At 53.8% G+C, this 21,209-nt stretch overlaps 6 protein-coding genes across 6 annotated transcripts; 4 read left to right on the top strand and 2 right to left on the bottom strand.

The window, feature by feature from the left end:
* Window positions 1-2,762: 2,762 nt before the first annotated feature.
* On the top strand, window positions 2,763-3,235 carry DACRYDRAFT_110688 (uncharacterized protein; the record flags this gene model as incomplete). Its single annotated transcript, XM_040769105.1, has 2 exons — window positions 2,763-3,019; window positions 3,070-3,235. The coding sequence occupies 2 exons, from the start codon at window positions 2,763-2,765 to the stop codon at window positions 3,233-3,235; spliced, it is 423 nt and encodes a 140-aa protein (XP_040625693.1).
* A 3,110-nt stretch (window positions 3,236-6,345) lies between these two features.
* On the bottom strand, window positions 6,346-7,241 carry DACRYDRAFT_35001 (uncharacterized protein; the record flags this gene model as incomplete). Its single annotated transcript, XM_040774392.1, has 5 exons — window positions 6,346-6,516; window positions 6,570-6,637; window positions 6,677-6,792; window positions 6,839-6,939; window positions 7,050-7,241. Coding segments are annotated over 5 exons (648 nt in total), but the record flags the coding sequence as incomplete, so codon positions are not given.
* Window positions 7,242-10,679: 3,438 nt separating this feature from the next.
* Window positions 10,680-13,830, top strand: DACRYDRAFT_101806 (uncharacterized protein; the record flags this gene model as incomplete). The annotated part of the gene is made up of 5 exons (XM_040767587.1): window positions 10,680-11,196; window positions 11,243-11,824; window positions 12,214-12,286; window positions 12,474-13,266; window positions 13,313-13,830. 5 exons carry the CDS (start codon window positions 10,680-10,682, stop codon window positions 13,784-13,786), a joined length of 2,439 nt encoding a protein of 812 aa, XP_040625695.1. The 3' UTR covers window positions 13,787-13,830.
* Window positions 13,831-14,022: 192 nt separating this feature from the next.
* DACRYDRAFT_24348 (uncharacterized protein) lies at window positions 14,023-14,936 on the top strand. Its single transcript, XM_040773650.1, has 3 exons — window positions 14,023-14,223; window positions 14,285-14,346; window positions 14,401-14,936. Exons 1-3 carry the CDS (start codon window positions 14,181-14,183, stop codon window positions 14,881-14,883), a joined length of 588 nt encoding a protein of 195 aa, XP_040625696.1. The 5' UTR covers window positions 14,023-14,180; the 3' UTR covers window positions 14,884-14,936.
* A 227-nt stretch (window positions 14,937-15,163) lies between these two features.
* Window positions 15,164-15,682, bottom strand: DACRYDRAFT_57152 (uncharacterized protein; the record flags this gene model as incomplete). Its single annotated transcript, XM_040775418.1, has 2 exons — window positions 15,164-15,454; window positions 15,512-15,682. 2 exons carry the CDS (start codon window positions 15,680-15,682, stop codon window positions 15,164-15,166), a joined length of 462 nt encoding a protein of 153 aa, XP_040625697.1.
* A 1,362-nt stretch (window positions 15,683-17,044) lies between these two features.
* Window positions 17,045-20,087, top strand: DACRYDRAFT_24349 (uncharacterized protein). Its single transcript, XM_040773651.1, has 4 exons — window positions 17,045-17,412; window positions 17,509-17,851; window positions 17,903-19,822; window positions 19,875-20,087. Exons 1-4 carry the CDS (start codon window positions 17,087-17,089, stop codon window positions 20,046-20,048), a joined length of 2,763 nt encoding a protein of 920 aa, XP_040625698.1. The 5' UTR covers window positions 17,045-17,086; the 3' UTR covers window positions 20,049-20,087.
* Window positions 20,088-21,209: the final 1,122 nt, after the last annotated feature.

Below are 21,209 nucleotides of genomic sequence, written 5' to 3' on the forward strand. Positions count from 1 at the left end.
AAAAGGGGGAAACGGGGGGAAATCGGCGAAGGGCGAACCGCGCGTCGAGGGTCGGTGGCGGAATAAGGATGGGATGCGGGGCGGACCTGTACGGGCAAAGTCTGCCGCGGGTAGCGAGTTATCCCCTCTGGCGCAAGTACAACCGGGGCGGTCGGCGAACAAGGTGAACCGAGAAGCTCGAAGAAGCTACCGCCGCGTGGCCCTTTTGTGGAGGAATTTCCGACTTTGATCAACAGGGGTACGAAACGCAATGGGCCCGCGCTAGTCCACTTGACTTTCCAGTGAGGCAATGCAAATTGCACTAGAACGACCGTATGTTTCTATCAATGCCCGTGGGGGGTGGGTTGCGTCGAGGGGCAATCGGGTTGCTAGCGATTATGTCCGCAAGAATTCGGCAATGTTTGGTAAGGTTGGGGAAAGCGATGCGCTGCCTTATTGACGGGCGGCGTGGGTCGTGGGGGTGAGAGAGCGCTGAGTGTGGATCCGCGGGCGATTGTGCCGTATGGCTGTATTTGGTGAATACGGAATGATTAGATCAGAGTCGAGGCTTTAGGAGTGGACCGTCGTCGTCGTCGCAACAAAGGACAGGAATAAAATAGAGTAGTTGCACCGGTTTGCGGTCGGTCGTCGTGAAGGTTGAAAAGGGAGAAGGGGAAGAGTGAGAAAGGGCAAGTGGTCAAAGAGGCTTGATCTACTATTGTGGGAGGAAGGCAAGGTCTGTAAGCCGGCCGACGACGGACTTTTTGGGTTTCAGTCGGAGGGGACGGGGCGGGGACGGAGGGGCGGGCTATGGGGGAAAAGAGGAGAAAGAAGGGGGGAAAAGGACAAGCGGATAGGAAGGATATTCACATTCATTTCCCCTCTTCCCACCTTCCTTCTTCTCCCTTGCTGGGCAGGGAAAAAGTCTGTGCGTTTGTGTCTCTCCTTACGCCGCGCCTCCGTGCAAGCCAGCTTGCGCGCCCTTCCCCCTCTCTAATGCCCCGCACTCGCGCCCTTCCCGCCTGTGAACATTTGATTCCGTACACACGCACCGGAACGCCCGGGTGCGCTAGCCCGGACTCAGACCCACATCATCCCTCACCCCAAGCACCTCATCCTCAGGGAAACTGGGTCTCGAAGCTTCCTTCTCCCAACCGAAGTAGAAACAAGATAAGTTAACCTTCCTCCAACGCCAGCCATTCTCGTCATCCGCTCCCACTCGTCACGTATTATTCAAGTTGTCTCCACACTCCACATACCAGCTGCAGGCTCGATGCCAACGGACCCGTCAACTCAAATTCGTATGCACGGCCCCCCCAGGACGACACTGAACTCAATCGGGAAGAAGGGCTGACAGCCTAGGCCCCGGTCTGACCTAAGCATATAATGAGCATATGCATAGAGCAAGTAAATTACTTGCGTTGGTTATCGCCGACTAAACGATTCCCCATATATCCATTCCGATCAAGCTTCCGGAGCGCCGGCCCAGCCACAGACACCCCACACTTATCGCCCGATCCTGACCAACGTGCAACCTCACAAGTCCGGCAGTACCAGTTCAGAAATAGCCGCGATACAAAAATTGTCATATCTCCGAACCCGAGTTCTCGGCTCCGGCCTCCCCACACCCTCACACCTTCATATCCAAACGCGCCGCGCGGTCCCTTCCGGTGCGGTTCCTCCGGTCATCCCCGCGCTTACACAATCTGAGGCAGAAGATTTTAAAAGTGGGGTATACATTCCGGCTGTTCTGGCCGAGAGCAATTCGGATGAACTGGACCGTACCCGAAACGGCCAGGGAGTGATCGCGATCGGTGCGAGGTCCGGAACGTGGATGTGGATGTGGGGTGGGTTGGGTTGAGAGGTCGTCGCCACGTCCCTTCTCTGAGAAGCACGAGCCAAGGCGTCTGGGGAAAAGGGGCGCCTTGTAAGGTAATACATCCGCTGTCACGATAAGCTTGCGTTGGTGCCTTTGTCCGCTCGTCATCCTGTCACTTCACCCCGCACTTGGCCTATACAATCCTACGCAACATATAACAGGCCAATTGTTTACGCTGTCCAGGCTCGAGGATACACGAAACACCAAGCCGACCGCAGTCCATCAGGGCGACCGCGTCGTGTAACAGTTTTCGCGAATTTTTCACTGCGGTTGCTTTCTGACTAACCCTTCTCTCCCCACCGGGGTCGTCATCTTCCCCACTTCTGTAGACGATCGCCGGTAACCGCCACCAAGCATCCCACCGCTGTGCCAAATTTACGCCAAAGGATAAACCCAAGTCAAAGACGGGTAAATCCGCGATCCGTCGCCCAAACTCGGGAGCAAGGTCCGTCCTTCTCTGGGCATAGATGTGCTCATCATCGTACTCGTGCTTCTCGTTCTCTTTTATCCCGAGAACCGGTCTGACCGACGGCCATCGGTATTGGTACGCACAGATTTCCCATCGGACAGTTCCGTATCAGACCACAGACACACAAGGAAGTGCCCAAGTACAATGAACAATCTCCTCGGGGTGCCTATTTGACTTCTGTCCCTTGACCCTGAGACCCGCAGGCCTCAGTTTGCGCTTCTTGGTGGCTGCGAGCTTCAGGCTGAAAGAATTAGAGCGGCTTGACCGTACGTGTACGCGTACGTGGTAGACTTCAATGCGAAGCACGCTCTCTCTTAGGCTCGGGGATGTCTTATCTTAGGTAAACAAGGCGGGCGAATTGGAAGTCCTGTATCCGAACATGGCTGCCAGCCGTGATTTCCCCGCATGACCCGGTACGTTCCAGCGTGACCCCAGATGGAGGAAAATCCTCCACAGCACCATCACGATCACGATACGGCTAGTACCTTCCCAGTCCTTGTTTCTCGCTCCATCTACCCGTACCAAAGCGACCCGGGTTGCTCATCTGATACCTCCATACTCGCTGCCTGTTCGGAACCCTCCGCCAACTCGGACTTTGGTAACAAGTACTGGGATCGGACGTTAGACTTGCCGCGGCGCGGGCATCCGATACTCCGTCTATTCACATGGGAGGAGGATGTCACGCACGCGGGGTAAGCGTACGTAGGACGAGCGAGCTGGGGCGTCTGTTGATGATGTATAGGCTTTCCTATCCAAGCTTACTACGACAAGCTCCACAAAGCCCAGCGGTCCGCGAACAACCTATCGCGCTATCTCAGTCGACGGCGTCGTCCACCTCGCTCAATGATCGCGACATCTATCGCGATCGTCTCATGAGAAGGTCCCCATCGCACCGGAGAAAGCTCTAGAAAGCCTTAGCGCTAAGGAGCGGCCAGGGTCACCTCCACGCCGCCCTTCCCCACAGTTTGAGAGGCCATTGTGGACGTGAAATCTCGAGCTTGAAATGTGCGCCGATATGGAGTGTGGAGACGGGAGCGAAAAACTCCGGTCGGAGTCGGGGCCGTGTGGAGTATGTATCTCTTATGGCTTTGTGACTGCGGCTTTTGCGCGCCTGATGAGTAACCGGCAAAGTAATCTAAATAACTATTGTAGAGGGCTGGTGAGAGTGTATTCAACATCATGCGTAACACGGATTCAACACGCCATTTTGTAAGCAGGGTTGTGGAGCCCCGTGCTTCTGGTCAGAGATGTTCCGAGTGCCACACGTAAGGCACCGACTCGGGCCATATGAATCACAACCATACAAAATACCAGTTTTTCGAAGATAAGGGCGTAATGCGCCTCTCTTGGAGATGCGGATTGGGATCCAGTGGTACGACACTCTCTGAATCCAACAAGTTTGTATTCTTGAACAACGCAGAGTGGTGGAGCGAGCAACGTGTGATAGCAAAGGCGGCAAGAATAGGTTTGAGGGCGTGCTGAAGATCTTGCTCTGTCAGAGAGCATGACGCACGTTCGAATTCAATAATGCACTCCGCCCTTGGCCCCTTTCAATCCCTGCGCAGGAGGCGTATTTCCAAGTCAGCTGGTATGCTACGGAATACCTCAACTGAGGTCGAGGATATCCTCCAAGAGACCCCCGCATCGGCCAAGAGTCTCCACATGTCAACCCCAGATTGTCGGCAAGTCACTTGAAGATAGATCCGCGAAAGTCCTCTGGCACGAGGAAGGTCGGAAGGTCGGACCGGGGACATAGTCCAAAATTGCCCCGTTGTTCGAGCCAGTGACAGAAGTGGTGAAACCATTGCCAGGTTGTAGAATACACGCAGTCTTTGAATTGTGCTAGAATAATCACTGGATTGCAGAGTACAAATGCACATAATCGTACTGTCCTTGTGAGAGTGATACAATGCGCGGAATACTTAGGAGTACAAACACATCACGGTTGCGTGAAAATAGAAGATAATGATAGTAGTGGTTGAGGACCGAAAACTCCGTTTCTAAACCCATGAGCCAAAGCGTCCATCTTCTCCATATCTGTCTGAGATGAATCAGCGACCAGTGGCAGGGGTTTCTCCCATCCAGGAAGTTTGCAGAGCTCATCCAATCGGGTATGTACGAATGCATGCCGCGCTCGGCGACAGGATTCAGGTCGTCTGGATGATGATGGGGGTTTTGATGCGAGAGCATCCTTGCGTTGTGGAACGTTTTGGTCAACGACAGATAGGGGTGATGATCCGGGCGATTTTGGGGCTGAATGCTTAAAGGATGTGTCTTGCCGAATGGCATGCTCGTTCTTAGATCGAGGTGAGGCCCTCGAAACAATCAAGTCGAGAAGGGTATATTCCTCATGCAGTTCGGGGCCCCTCGAGCTTCCAGGCTTGGCTTGCGATTGTAGCAGTTGCCCATCGAGGGCAGCACCACGGCTTGTATGGACCAAGGTTTTGGATGTATGGCTAGAACGAGGGCTACTGGATCCGTCCTCACCCCTCGGCAGTCGCGTAGGCTTTCGAGGGCGACGCCACTCCATATCAACAACCTGACTTGTAGATGCACCTCGCAGATCGGCCCGACGATGCTTCTTTCGGGTTGATTGACCCAGCTCAGCTTCAAGTTCTTCCTTCAGGGAACGCTTCAGGCGGGGCTTGTCTGTGGCGTATGACGGTTGCGCTTTAGCCTTCAATGGCGCAACGCCAGGGGAAGGTAGATCGGGTTTCTCTGATCCTGACTGATGAGGACCCCGCGGTCCACTGGGCATTCCCGCTGCAGAACTTGAGGGATCTCTGGTCTTTCGGGCTATAATAGAAGGCTGATCTTGGCGTAACCGTGCGAGAAGGTCAATATGGGGCACATCTTGTTGAGGCGTCGCATTGTTTCTCCTCCCTGCCATATAGGAATTGCGACTGCACGAATTCTCGGGTGACTTTGGGATGGGCAGCTTGGTCGCTGCATCATGTGGCGAGTTTGACGTGAACTCATCTTCAACAGGTTGAACAGCTGCATGCGCTGCGTTTCGCTTCCCCGCGTTGTCTATGTCTTTTGACTTCGTTCGCTCGTCGAAAGTATCCGGCAGCAAGACTGTTGACCAAATCGATTGATGCCGACTGTGATCCGTCTTCCTTAGACCAGGTGGGTAGTTCTTATTACCCCAAATCGCGGAACGACGAGACCCGGGACTACGCTCCGGAGTAAGAAGACCGTTAGATATCTCGCGCCCGACACTCTGTTTATATCGAATTGCGCTTGCCACTTCGTCTGAGTTCTCAGCAGGCGTGTCGCCAAGTCTAAGCGTTAGTTGTTCTCGCCAGATCATACGTTCTTCGGCGTCGTCAAGCTCATTCTTTTCATCATCTGAGCTATCTTCGACGCGGAATGTTTGCTTAGCCCGTTGAACACGACCAATGTGGAGCGGTCCATTGATAAATGCGCCAAGTTGCTCGCCTCTGCGTCGACTTCGACTGTCTTCGCCCTCTGGGTCGCCAAGAAGACGCTTCGATTTGCGTAGATCTTGTTCTGACAAGCCGATAGCATTCTCAAGATCAATGTTATCACGTCCTTCGTGGTCGTCGATGAGGGATTGCACGTATGAAGCGTTGATACCCCTCAAATGCACGTATCCCCTTCCCTCAAGGGTGGTCCACATTGGCTCTTCGGCTCCCGGGGCAAGACAGTCAGAAAAAGCTGACACCATAGCCGCCCAATCCAGTCCGCGCAGGGCGGTGAAGAGGGTGTTAGGTAGAACAACCCGAGGTCGGAATAGGCGAACCAGTGCTTGCAGTTCCGGGAGCGGCGAATGGCGAGCAAGCGGGATCAACAGATTTCGGGGACAACCGCCCTTGCGCAGAGATTCCAATGTGCTGGTCAGGTACACATCCCAGTTGAGTGAAGGCATATCACATGGATTGATGTATACGACCTCGTCGTCCGAACACTGGGCGCAGCGGTTGAATCTTTCGCAAGCATGAAAGCGTGTGACATGCGGATCGAGGGTGACACCGGAAGCGAGTAGCGGGTCGGCTAGGTGGGTGAATATCGTGTGCTTGTAGCGATCCACGTGGACCTTAGCATTTAGCAATCGAGCAACTGCCGTAATCATGCTTTCGTATCCCCATGTCCATGCGTTGATGAAAAATGTCGTTTTCGGGGGGTACAGCATAATAAGCTTGATGAATCCTGCAACCGCATCTTCCTAAAACGCGAATCAGAAAAACAATGATGCGGCATCACTCGGCAAACACGTACTTTTGGCGGAACGTCAACAGTTCCAAGGAAGCATGAGGTATCCAGATGGATCGCATCAAGCACCTTAACTGGCGTTATTAACACGTCCGCATCAGGAGAGTTCACACAGGGACTGATGTATTGCGTCAACAGCGGATTGCGGCGTAGTGCGTTGACCATGACGGGCTCTGATCGAACATCTCCTGTGTGCAGCACTGCGCCTCGGCTGCCTTCAACAAGAAACCTGCTGTGTCTCAGTTGCTGACCAGCAGACCGCATTGGCAACATACATGACGGAGCCCGGACAATGATTGGCATCCAACAGAGTGATCAGAACGGTTTCATCCGCTAATATCTCAAATTTGGTAGGGGAATTGAGCGACACAGCGGTCTGTATTGCACATCATCATCATTGTTACACGAGCTGACCGTTGTACGGCGTACCAGCAGGTCTCTGGTTCCATCCCAGACCAGCCGGCCGCCTCTGCTGCTCGGACCCACTTTCAATCTCGCCCATCTTCTTATCTTCTGTTCCCGCACTCCTCTATCGTAATCCACCCTGTCCTTGGCCGTTTCCATCCTCAAGATCATCTCCTTAGCGTCTGGCGAGCAGATGACTTTACCGCAGAATGTCGATGCATCCAGACCGCGAATATGGTCAACATGTGTATGGCTGAGCAGGTAGAGAGCGGGCGGAATTTGAGGATTTGGTGGTGGTGGAATACAGAACAAGTCTACTAGTATCTCCGGGTAGAGATGAAGGTGTGGATACGGCGTTGTAGTCATATCGGAGTTGAGGGCGCCAGTTGCAAGAAGCGTGACTGTTTTCCTTCAACGTAGTGGCTGTGCAGAAGCGACCCAAGTCCGGCCCGGTCTGCCGAGCTGCTTCTTAAGGTCGGCCCAACCAGGCTTGGCCTTTCTCTCCAGGTGATGAACCTTCCAGCAAATATGACTCATCTTTATTTCGGCGTGCACGGTCAGCGTATGATTTAATGACAAGGTATCAACAGTGTATAACCCATGTTGAGGTTTGTCATGAAGCATTAGTACCAGAACGGGGCGGCCGCAGCATCTCGGACAATCGACCACCATATCTTGTTACCACATTGAGGTGTCAGGTTTAACACAGGGACGTGATGGAATGAGTTCATCAATGTTTCCAGTGGATAGCATTGCCGCCGAGAGTTCTGCCGTCGCACGGGGCTCCTAACTTCTACTTGCGAGAGAACGGATCCACTGGCATCGCGGGTGGCATGATACCACAGAACACAGAACAAGCCCACATGAGTCTAACTGGATGCAACCTCCCATATCATAATGTGAGAGCTGCCACGCCCATGGAACAACTACATCGGGGTGAACAGGGGCACGGTCATAAGATGGGTCGATATTGGCTTCAACCATGCCACTCTTTTCATCCCCAGAAAAGTTTCTAGGGGGTTGAGATCTGTTAACCCTTATCCGTAAGGCTGGTACGCTCGGGCCTAAAAATGATCAGACGGAATTTTTGTTGGTTTTCAGGGAGGCCAGTCTGCCACCGCATTCCCTGCACACATGCTCGCTGTACACGTCGTCGCCAGTGTTCTGGCATTAGAACACATAAACAGAAATGGTAGAGAAAAGTGAAAACGGACAAGAAGCGGAAAAGAGACATTGAGTGTACAGATCATGTATGTGAGCCGCGGTGTTAAGATGTGCCTGTGAGCCAACCACCCATGTCGTTTCCCATACTGCTCGGCTTCTCAGCTGTTCGCTTCCGATTGGCGCGGAGTAAACCTTGAGTGCATTCAGTTACAAGTCATCCATGACAGGTGTTCCGTTGCAAGGTAAGCTCAAAGGAATGCAGCACGAATGGGTTGAACAGCCCCTGGCACTGCATCACTGAAGAGCACCCACTGTGATGAACATAGCCTAGGAACTTGACTTATCTTCCGATGTGGCTACTTCCCTTTCTTTGGTTGTTTTGCTTGAAAACCGGATGTCCTTGAAAATGTTTCGGTCCACTAAGAGAATCATCGTACAAAACAGACACAGAAAAATATGGACAGCTCAGTATAGCCACCATTCACGTTTCTATCGGATCCGGGTTGAAAGGCTGACCTAAGAGATGAGCAATGCAAGGCCGATTCAAGGCGCTGGACATGCTCACTCTTCAGCTAGGCTTGATCGTCGGAAATCTGGGTACCACGATTATGCGATATGTGACAAAGGCCCTGTGCATCACAACTCTGCTGAGAAGGGAGACCAGGTCGGCGGGGCTGAGCAGTCCAAAAAATCGCCCATTTGCCTGTTAGTCCTCTCGGACAAGGCGCTGCTTTAAATCCGGTCTCATCGGAGCTGTGTTAGTCATAGCCATTACTTCCTGTCTTCTATCCAGAGAACTGCGAGATCAGCAGGGAGAACACAGCCGCTTAAGGTTATCTTCAACCCATTCTGCCGTTTTCGCTGTCGTATGCGGACTGGAACGTCTCCGCGTTGAGGTTCAATAGATTCTCTCCTCGGCAAAATGCGTATGGGTGCGCTAGAAGGGGCGTTGTCATGTGTGTAACTGGTGTGAGACAAACCCTGTTTCCACAAGGGGTCTGTTCTCCACGGAGTACATATGCACTTTCTACAATGTGCAGATATCATCAATACCATCGTGAGGGATTTGCGGTAGATGCGGCCGTGCCTGAACACTAGTCGCATACAGTGCCCATGAGTCTACGGCCGGTTCGGGCATGTTGGTCTCTTGCTTCCGATGTCCCAATACGTCCTCCCTGAAGTAGTCGACTAACACGCTGAACAGCATGCCAGAGAGAAGAGACGTTGACTACCTGGCAGTCCAAGGTGTAAGCAGTTAAAGTGCAAACGTTCGTGATGTCATCCTTCAAGTTCCAAACAGCCTGCCAACACTGCCCCACAGAATCGATCAGCTTCTAGCTCAGGGGCCGTGCCTGCCCCGTTACTTGGCGCAGGGTCGATGCGTACTGACCGCAGTTGAAAAACGATCGGAGGCCACAATCAACTGATTCAACCCATCCGAAACGGACAAGGTCTGTTTGAATGTTGTCATACTTTCCATTGACTTCAAACGTTTCCCTGCTCGACAACCGGATTATTGCACATGACATCCGTATCCGGGGCGCATCATCGCGCTGCCGATTAGCAGAAAGCTGAAGAAACCCCGTCAAAACGGGGTGTCGATTTACGAGACTTTCCGAAAAGCGATGATTTTTGCTTGCCACGTGAGATCGCACCGCCCCTCAGGGCCGAAATTCTCGGGTCGTCTAGCCTGGAAGTGATAGGCATCCGAGACTCCTGATGAAGTTCTGAGCCAGTCTGTCCTGTCAACAAGACCTCTCTCGAATAGGAGTAATTAAATAGCATGGAATGTGGCCAGTCCCAAGTCCTCATGACTTTCGGCAATTCGGTCGGAGTTGTGAATAGTCAGGGACCGACCAATCATTATACAATGTCGCGGAGCATGGGAAGTAAAAAAAGCTGTGCCTTATGCCGTTTGTCCTTCCGACGGCAGAAATTTCGCACTTCTTGCCCTTGCACAGCATTGTCATTTACACCAGCATCTCGAGAGGGTCGACGATGGAAATCTAAGATTTCACCTGACTGGATGATTGTAATCCGCATGGACGACAGAAGCTTGGTCGCACGACGTCAGGGGTTCCTATTGGGCTGTTCTTGCCGGCGCGCGTGGAAAAGCGATGTCCTTTCGAGCTGCTCATTCATGCCCGATATGGCCACCTTATGGAAGTGGAACTGCGATGGGCGGTCCATTCTTTCGTTCTCTGATACCGACCCGCGCTGATTCGCCCTCTTGTCGGGTCGGGCCTCCACTGCTTAATCTTGATGAAACCTATATCTCAAGTCCGGCGTGACTGGGATGAACTCAGCTTTGACTCCCCCGCTCAAGCGCGCGCCGTCCTGTACGCGCCGTCCTGTTCGTTCTCCTGTCCTCGCCGTCGATGTATACTGAACAGTCAACTGCAGATTGACGCGCCTCGTGCAGCGGTGTGCAGTATGTATCTGTCTAGTATAAAGCCTGAGCGGCCGGCCACTCCCATAACCCCATCCTCCTCGACCGTTTCGCATTCCTTGGTTCTCCAAACAACAGCGACTCACTCAACACGCCTCATGTCCTATATCCCACCCCACAACGTTACCCCGTCCAATGACGCGATTTACGCAGCTCTCTTCTACGCCCGGGTTGGTAACCTCCACGCGACCACAGTCCAATTACACAACACCATCCTGGCAAATCACCTGTCCTGGAATGTATCTGCAGACCGTGTCTTGCAGATAGCACACTCATCCCCTGAATTGGCCCCCTTTCCGGCTCTTAGTCCGACCCATTCCGCGCCTTTCCAGCAAAGGTCCTTCCAGATGCTCTTCTACGTCCTCACTTACTATGAGCAATGCTTTACCGCCCAGTTATCTGCGGACAATGCTGCAAGATGGCACCCCATGCGATACGAGATCTGTCTCATGGCCGCGGGTGTCAAGCCGTGCTGTCTGGTCTGGCTTGGCCCCGGTTATCACTCGTCAAACAGGGCTCAGCATCTGCAAGATCGCAGACTCGCCGAGTCTTGGGTGACGAATGTATGGCAAAGAACTGTTCAGAAGCTTCAAGTCGTGTCACACTCCGATCCAGGTCTGTATAGCACTAAAGCGTTATTATTGTAACTGACATACCTCAGCCTTGCTGGACTGGCTAGCTTCTGTCCAGACCGTTCCCATTTCTGCCGGCATTGCTACTGGTCATCCGCAGAATTCGTCTAACTGGCACTCTTTTACAGGACGTATCTTGGTCTACAGCATTCATGCACCGCCCCATCATCGCGCGCTGGTTCGCTGGGCGTTCCTCCAACCCAACCTTGTTCCTGGTGCCATTGCTGTCACTCGTTCTCCTCCATCTGAATCTGTCACTCTGGTCCCCGAGTTGATCATAGCAGCTGCATTAGGATATCCATGCACCCGACCGGCTACGCGTGGTCTTGACAATCTCCGGACGGCGTGCTTTTTCTATGAAGATTTCGCAGACGGCAGAGCCGTCGTCACTGGCTTCCTGGCAGCCCTTCCACGGGATCTCAGTTTGGTCATGCGACATCTTCGAGAGATGCAGCGCGTTCTTGGGCCGATAGTTCCAGGCGCTCTGAATCTCGGCGTTCGCTTTGAGCCAAATGGAGAAGACCAGGGGGAGGCCAATGCCATACATCTGCAGCGCCTTCTAACGACCACGGGCGAACCACTGTACACCCCTATCCGACCCGGGAACATTGGTATGCGAGCTGCGTACACCACTGCGAGAGACCAACTCGATCCGACGCTGTCAAGTGTAGCTTTCAGGCAAAGTTACTCATTCAGTGTCTATTGGACAACGTTGCAAGAAGTCAACGTCATTTGTTCCGCCGAGCGGCTGGACACCGTTTAACGTGCATCAAACACGAACTCTGAACTGAAGAATTTCTCGATCCTCTCGAAACTATAATCGGACAATTCTCTCCTATTTTGCAAGGACCTTTTCTTTCATGCGCAAGGACTCTCTTCGTTGTATCCTTATACTTATACTTGATTTGGGGCCTCTGGTCAAGGACTGCTTTACATTTGGACTCAATTTGCATTACGGACTTGTTTGCTTTTTTGCTTTCGGTTACATGGACTCTTAAAGGAACAAGTGGACCTCTTGTTGTGGTAGCTCTAATCCTCGGACTCATGTCAAACAATGTAATAGAGAAGAAATGGTAGTAATTCACGCTGTTGTTGATGCTTATATACGCTTGCAGCAGCAGCTCATCAGTTGATCGGAGATATGTAACGGGATCAAGTTGAACCTTCCGAAACCGTACGCAAATAACCACACCCTTAATATCAAGACTGCCAGCATTCATGATCAACAGCAACTCCTGCTCACGCTGATTGACTCCGCAGGCCTGCTAGGGATGTTTCCCCATCTCGTCTGATAAAAAATGGACAAGGTCTAGACAGGTCTCAACGGGCGGCTTGCCGGTATCTGCACACTGCTGGCATTTCTCGTGACATCATAGAGAGGTTGTTCTGCAAAGGTCCTCGGGTAATCGTCCGAGCAATCAATCATAAGACCACGTATGGTCAAGCCAAAGACGACTCCGCAGACGATGAGCTGCATGTACCAGAGGCATTCAGGAGGACTCCATACGAATCCTTTGCGTCATACGAACATCGAATGGATATCATGGCGAAGAGCGCCCAGCAAAATGCGAGAATAACAAGGTCGGCCTGGCGCATTGCTAATGCACAGGCAGCTGCAGCTGCCAGGGCGCGTACTGTCAATGGAATGAAGCGGTCGCCTGGGACGACACTAAATACCTCTTTCGACTGCGCGTCTCCAGCTCCTGGACCTGTCCGATCAGGAACCTATAGCACACCACACCAGAGCGAGCTTCGCTGCGTCGAATCGGGGCTCAACCCGTATGATGAAGATCGTTGCGTATCATGTGGACGTCCTCCAAGACAGGCGGCTGTCCGAGCCACCCGATTATTGAGACAACATATTGCAGCAGTCGAGGAGCGTACTGTCGTCTCGCCGGTTTCAGATTCGAATGACCAGACGGCGCTCCCCACGCCTTCGTCAGTATCGCCAGCACAACTCAAAAGAGAAGACGAAGACGGTGCTTGTATATCGAGCCCGCGTGCTGAGATTCTTCAAGGACCGGAGTTCGTCTCTGGATCTAACACGGCTTTCGTACGTCAGGGTTATGTGCACCGCAACACGTGCTGACCCAGTTCAGAATGTTCATTCTTCTGGAGTCTCCCCATACGTATCTCCACCATTGTCCCCCGTGAGCAACGAACCGCAACGCCCCATCCAGGACTGGGCGCAGTTGCCGTCAGCCTCCTCAGGCTTACGACCCCCTTGGTCAACCGGCCGACCGTGCCCAGCTTCGAAGAATAGAAGATACGCGGAGCATTTCCCCAAAGAAATGCATCATCATATCTCAACAGCTGCACCTGCTTCAGCGCACACAACGAATGATGGATCTATCCTCCCGCCTCGCACTTTTCACGATTGGCTTCGAGCCATTCGACTGGAACATCGACTCGTCCTCCTGAACAGCGTTGGTTTCTTGACCCTAGAAGATGCGATAGATGCGGCGAACTTCAGTCACGACACAATGACGACTATGCTTAATACTCTGGAGGAGAAGGGAATGACGAAACTTGAAACTTGGAGATTGCATGATGGCTTCCAGAAATTGAAATGAGCTTGCAGGAATGAAAAAGGACGCAGAAGAGAAGAGAAATTGGCAAAATGAACGACGGAATAGTGGAAGGAATTTATTTGATAAGTTTATGAGCAGTGGAATAGGGTAAATACCGGTCTTCCAAGAAATATATATATATGGGGAAGATATCAGAATCAAGGGTCCGACGGTGCGCGTCAATTTTGAAAGAGGGTTACGGTCAGCTCAGGCAACATTCTTTCACGCCCACACATTCCTCAAGACGCAAATGCCCATATTCGAGCGAGGATGGAAGCCTCAGCCGCCTGATCCATACTGGTCTCTGCCAGAGAACCAGGGGGGTCCATCGCGAAAGCCCAAACTTGCACCAGGCAGGCCAGGACTGCCCCCAAAGGCACCACCACCGAGCCCTTTCATGGCCAAGATGAGTGTGTGGGTGACGGTCGCGACTATCCCACGTGAGTCTATCGTATTATACTGAAGATAATCGTCGATTTGACCTGTTGATGGGTGATATAGTGATTTTGGGGTATACAGTCTTTTACCAAGACTTTGGGTCGGGAGAGCATATCTACTCTGCGGTGCGCAACCATACGCTCCATCCTGCCCGCTTTCCTCTCATGTGAATTCAATAGCCACGCCGATGGCTCAAGCGACAACAGGAAGCGTTCTACACTCTCACACCGGAACAAGAGCGGCTCGCTGGGGTGTCGCGATCCGCAGAGCTTCCAGCTCAGCAACTGGTAGAGCAAGCAGAGACAGCCCCCGTGGGATCAGTCGCAGAACCGACAGTGAAGAGCAGAACATGGAGCTCCTGGTCCTGGAACACCTCACCTGCAAGATTAAAAGCATCTATTCCTCCAGCTGAGATCGTCCCCCCTCCTCCGAGCACACCTCCAGCCCCGGTGCAGGAGCCTGCAAAACGCTCTTGGTGGGGGACAACATCAGCCCCTGCGCAGGTGACTGCGTCTGCCTCTGCGCCTGCCGCAGTTCCTGAAGTGCAGGAGCCGGCAGCGAAGGAGGGTGGAGGGACGGGAGGGACGCTGTCCGAGGCGGAGATGGAGAAGCTCAGCCAGCGTTTGAGCCGCCGGGGATGGGGACCAATTAAGCTTATCTGATGTAATGTCACGTTATTGTCAAGTCTGGGTATGGCGTAAATGTTTTAATCAGTGATATCAATGCCTATTTTCTATAGACTTTTCCTCCTGTCGATCTGGAGCATGCTTTTCTGTACAACAACGGGAGATGTTGCGTTGTAGATCGCCCAACTCTGTCAAGCACTTTGTGCAGTACAAACCAGTTGTAGAATATTCTGCATCGTCTAGATGTATACAACCTGATGAATCAAGAACTGAGCATACATTATCAAGACATCTCACCCATGTAAGCAACTTGGGCCTACTTCCTCCCATTCCTCGACTTGGCCGCATTCCTATTCCCATTCCCGCCGTTGCTCATCCCATTCCCAAGTCCGGTCCCCATGCCGTTCCCGGGACCAGCCGCTCCAGCAGGCATCCCGTTTGTCCCCATCCCGCCAGCAGAACTCTTCTTGCTCCCCCCCGTCGGGCCGTTCCCCTTGCCTCCTTGACCCTTGAGGATCGGCTTTTTCCCTGTACGCTTCTGGCATGTCTCGCAGTACCACTTATCGAACATATCCGGGTCGGAGACATTCACGCATCCGATATGGAACTGCGTGAGCGGGCCGTTAGTGGCTGCTGTAACCGTGGAGAGTAGAGGGAGACGCACCCATTGGAAATCACAATCATCATCTTCACACCCAATCATCTCCCCCCAGCTCGGTTTTCTGCAAAAGCAGTACGGATTCTGATCGTCCGTCTCCGCTCCCTCGCCCTCACCCTCAGGCCCGTCCAGCTCTGCACCGGAATCTGCGGCAAACTCCACTTCCGAAGCTTCCATAGCGATGCGCACTGTAGTTGGATAGGCGCCGTCCGCGGTGCGCATAAAATGTGGGGGCTCCAACGCGCCGTCTGAGGTGCGCAAGCCTGCGCCGCCAACGGTGGGAGGCCGGCGTTCGCTCCTTGAACTCGTGCGTGTGACCATGCCTGAACTGGAGCCGACGGTACTGTCCACCGTGCCTTCCAGCTTAGCGCGGTGGGATGCGGAGATCGCTCCTGCTGGTCTGGGCACAGGGGCAGCGATCTGCGGGCCGGATGTGATGATTGGGGGGCTTGATGTGGGGGTAGGGGTCGGGCTGTACAGAAGTCAGCATCATACAGTAAAAAGGCAGAGAATGATAAGTAAGAAACGCACGCTTTTCGCCGCTTTGTGTCCTTGCGTTTAGGCGCGTCATCCTCCCCCGCGCCGAGCTCCTGTGCCAAAGGATGCGGATGCGCCCTCCTATCTCTCTCCGGTCTGCCATCCAATCTTCCTGCTGGGGCCCCATTAGTCGCACTAGGAGGGAGCACACTGCTCTCTTTTTCGTCGGCCTTCTTGCGCCTCTTGTTTGGAGTGCTCCTTCCTCCCGCGCCACTGGGGAATAAGTCGCCATCCTCAGTGGCCGCGTCACCCTCGGCAGCAGTAGCAGCCTTCCGCTTCTCACCCCCTGCTCCGCGCTTGTGAGACTTGCGCTTGTCTTCCACAGGCTTAACGTAGTTTGGTGAGAGGTGAGCAATGTGTGGGAAGACGCTGGGCGGTGGTAGAAGCGGCGGGAGAGCGGGATTAAGCAGGTGCGCCGAGGAGAGGATATGGGATGAGTGCGTAATGTGGTTTTCAATCTGCGAAGTGAAATTAGACAAGCTCAAACAAGTGAAGGGTGGGAATAACGCACCTCATCAACCGCCGCTGCGGCCAATCTAATCTTGTCCTCGTTGCCCATACGCAGCTTCTGGCTATCCTCCGCCACCTCCCTCAGAAGGGAGAACCGGTCGAGTGGCGTGGCAGCAGGGTCATCGAGCGCATGTATGAGCAGACTCAGTCGTCTGTTGAGGGAAATGATGGATGCTGATAGGGGTGAGCGAGGGTAAGTGCAAGGACGACGAACGCACCTCCGAGGACGGCGTCGAGTTCTCTGAGATCTGAGAAGTGGTGAGCGATGCGGAATGGGAGAGTGTCGAGAGTGTCGGTGTATGCGCGTAGAAGGCTGTCTATATGCGCTGAGCGGGTGACGGTCATGGTGGTCGGAGAGAGAGAGGACAGTGAGGACAGAGGTGTGTGAACAAGGGAATGGACAATCAAGGAACACGTGATGAAAGAGTGGCGCATTGATTATGTAATCTAAAAGAAGACTCATTTCACTCTCCTCATCGCGACGTCCATCTCTCATTGCCACCACCTCCTCCCCACCGCATATACCCACCAATCATGGCAAGCAGCAAACCAAACAAACTCGCCTTCTTGTCCATGCCAGCGCCGGCGGCCTACGTCGCCGGTCTGGGGCGTGGTGCTTCTGGCTTCACCACTCGTTCCGACATCGGCCCCGCGCGAGAAGGACCCACGCCAGAACAGATCGCTGAAGCGCAAGCTCGGCGGGGTGAAGAGGAAGAGGGTGGAGATGAGGCCCAGTTCCAGGACCCGGATAACGAGGTGGGGTTGTTTGCTGGAGGAGTATACGAGGCAGACGATGAGGAAGCCGATCGGATATGGGAGGCGGTTGACAAGAGAATGGACATGCGCAGGAAAGTTCGCAGGTATGTGTCTTCCTCCATGCGACCGGTGAGGCAGGCTGAACAGCTGGCCCGCTTGGTAGTGCTGCGATGGTGGGCTGACTGCTTTGTCCTAACTAGGGAAGCGCGCGAAGCAGAAGAACTCGCAAAGTTCCGCAGCGAGCGGCCAAAACTCCAGCAACAGTTTACAGATCTCAAGCGCGGTCTTTCCAGCGTATCTGACGCTGAATGGGAAAACCTTCCGGAAGTGGCCAACCTCACGGGCAAGAAGCGAAAATTGAACACGCGCGAGCGCACGTATGCCGTCCCTGATATCGTCCTACTAGGCAATAAGGACAGGAACGAAGTCGTCAATTCCGTAAATGACGCGGACCAAGCGGGTGCTGACACCCCGGGAGGGATGCAGAGCTTGGTCGACATCGGTGCGGCGAGGGACAAGGTGTTATCTTTGAAGCTGGATCAGGTACGCGCTATCGTCCTCTGCAATGCCCTCCTCTGACGCAGCTGCGTGTAGGTATCAGGCACAGCGACGACCTCCGGACTCTCTTCCTCTATCGACCCTAAAGGCTACCTCACGTCACTCGACTCTCAAATCCACAAGACCGCAGCCGAGATCGGCGACATCAAAAAGGCACGCTCCCTGTTCGAGTCCCTCATCAAATCGAATCCGAAGCACGCACCCGGTTGGATTGCCGCCGCCACACTAGAAGAACATGCGGGACACATGGTGAAAGCCCGTCGGCTCATCAAGCAAGGGTGCGAACAATGTCCAAAATCCGAGGACGTATGGCTCGAAGCGGCCCGTCTCCACACCCCCGCAGACGCGAAGGTCATCCTCGCAGAAGCGGTGCAGCATCTCTCGCAAAGTGTACGCATCTGGCTCACCGCCGCAGACCTGGAGCAAGACGTGCAGGCGCGCAAACGCGTGCTGCGGAAGGCCCTCGAACATATCCCGAACTCCGTTCGTCTGTGGAAAGAGACTGTAAACCTAGAGGGCAACCCTGCAGACGCACGCGTCCTCCTCGCCCGCGCCGTCGAGCTTATTCCCTCCTCTGTCGAGCTCTGGCTGGCCCTAGCCCGGCTAGAAACCCCCGCCAAAGCCAGGCAGGTGATCAACCGCGCGCGCTTGGCAGTACCCACCAGCCACGAAGTGTGGATCGCAGCGTGTAGGCTGATGGAGCAGGAGGGAGAAGAACAGGCCGCAGTGGACCGGATGATGGCCCAGGCCGTTTTACGTTTGCGAAACGCCGGGCTTGTGCTCAAACGGGATATGTGGCTGGACGAAGCAGACAAGGCTGAAGCCGAGGGCGCGCCAAGAACCTGCGTCGCTATCGTTCGCGCTACAGTCGCCCTCGAGGTGGAAGAAGAAGAGCGGTACGACCGTTGGCTGGAGGATGTCGAGGCCTTCCTTGAGAAGGGTCGTGTGGAATGCGCGCGTGCCGTCTTAGCCTACGCGCTCAAGGTCTTCCCCGACCGTCCTAGTCTGTGGAGGCGCGCCGCCGACTTGGAGAAGGAACATGGCACGCGCCAGGCTCTAGAGCAGATCCTTGCCGAGGCAGTCAGGTACTGTCCCCAGGCAGAGGTGCTCTGGCTTATGGCTGCAAAGGAGAAGTGGCTCGCCGGGGACGTACCTACCGCCCGGCGTGTGCTCGCTGATGCGTTTGCTGCCAACCCCCGGAGTGAGCGGATCTGGCTCGCCGCTGTTAAACTTGAGGCGGAGAACGGAGAGGTTGACGTTGCCCGCCAAGTCCTGGAGAAGGCGCGCGCTGAGGCGGACACGGAGAGGATATGGATGAAGAGCGCCGTGTTCGAGCGGCAGAATGGGAACACACAGCGCGCACTCGAAATCGTCGATGCCGCCCTACGGAAGTACGACACGTTCGACAAACTCTATATGATCAAGGGTCAGATCTACGCCGATGACCTCGGCAAGATCAAAGAGGCAAGGGAGACCTATGAGCAAGGGCGGAAGAAATGCTCTAAGAGCATCCCTCTCTGGATTCTCTCTTCCATGCTGGAGGAGCGTGCGGGCATCACAATCAAAGCGCGAAGCATTCTCGACCGGGCGCGACTAGTGAACCCGAAGAACGCCGAGCTATGGGCGGAGAGCATCCGTATAGAAGAGCGCGCAAACTTGCAAGGCCAAGCAAAGACTCTTCTTGCCAAGGCGCTCCAGGAATGCCCTTCGTCTGGTCTCCTATGGTCTATGGCCATCTGGGCTGAGCCCCGGGCGAGCCGAAAACGTGTCTCCGTCGATGCGATCAAGAAATGCAACGATGACCCACAGGTCATCCTCTCCGTCGCACGGATGTTCTACTACGACAGGAGCATCATGAAAGCGCGCCAGTGGTTCGAGCGGGCGGTCACGGCCAGCCCTGACTTGGGGGACGCCTGGGCGTGGTATGTCAAGTTCGCGCGACAATATGGGACAGAGGTGGGCACTTTTTGTTCCGTCTTGTGCTCGGACCGCTAACGAGTGTGACTAGGGGGAGTCGAATCCAGAAGCGATTGAACGTTGTAAACCCGAATCTATCGTGCAGCGTACTATTACTGCCGAGCCACACCATGGTTCGGTATGGCAGTCGATAGCAAAAGGCATGAAGAACGCGAGGAAGAACACGGCGGAGATATTGGAGCTGGCTGTGGCCAGTTTAGACTAGTGTCCGCTCACTCTATCCAAGTTTTCGGTAATGTGTATTGTATTAGGCAAATGATTCAAGGGATTGCCTGTTTGTTCCTTTTGAGTGTGCTGAGTCTGTGGACCTGACATACCCGCCCCCTCTGGCTCTTTGGACTGCTTGCCAGAATGCACTGTAATAATGCCCCGTCGCCTGATCTTGGCCGGTTTAAACCTTTTGAACAACCTGTAATCAGAGGGATAACGGTGGCCGGTTTCCCCGGTCCTCGGGAGAGTTCCCATTTTCTCCGCTCCGGAAATTCATGGTAGGATGTTTGGAATCCCCCTTCGTGATCGGACGTACCTGTACGTAACGTCTACTAGTACGGGCGAACAGATCTGCCTATTGGACCCATCAACTATGACTGATGCGCTCACATGTTATATAAGAGCTCAGCTATCTCTTCCACCTGTGCGTGCGCCACAGTTGGAATTCCATCAAGCCCGGGAATTCCCGGTTTGGGGTGGGAACTATGCGCCCGGACAACAGAACCGCCCGAACGATACCGACCGATGACTTTTTAAGGCAGTAGGAAATTGTCCGGGAGAAGGCCAGTGAAAGATCCGTGGTGGAAAAGCAGCATTTTCGGTCCATTAGCAAGTTCAGACACCGCCGGTTCTCAATACAGTCCACGAGTCTTTCACATGCAGAGACATTATAACTTGTTGAGGGTGAGCTCCGCGAAGACTCCACTTGTTCCGCGAAGGTGACTGCTTCATGAGCCACAGAAGCGCATGAACAATACCGGTGTCTCGGGAGCCGGGATATTCTATTTTCTCCTTGTCACAATCCTCGGTGCCACGTAAGGTGTGTACAATCGTTTTGGGAAGCGTTACAGCACATGCACAGGGATATGCATGATCCGATCACAGGTGGACAGCCAACTACTCACAGAATCATCGTTGTTCCTAAAATCCAAGAATATCCAAGAATATTCTCATCGCTAACAGAACCATGTATATTTTGCAACCCGATCCATCCCGATTACCTCGAAAATGTAGGCTCCATATACTACCCGAGCTTCACACGAGCCTTGTGTGCACTCGAGTCCTTAGAGAAGCCACAGCTTCCTCTCCCGAGGCCATTGGCGCACGGAAGAGTGTGGCAACGATTCTTCTTGCCCCTGCATTCACCGTTGGACAT

This window comes from Dacryopinax primogenitus (genome assembly GCF_000292625.1).
Source record: "Dacryopinax primogenitus strain DJM-731 SS1 chromosome Unknown DACRYscaffold_18, whole genome shotgun sequence".
Lineage (NCBI taxonomy): Eukaryota > Fungi > Basidiomycota > Dacrymycetes > Dacrymycetales > Dacrymycetaceae > Dacryopinax > Dacryopinax primogenitus.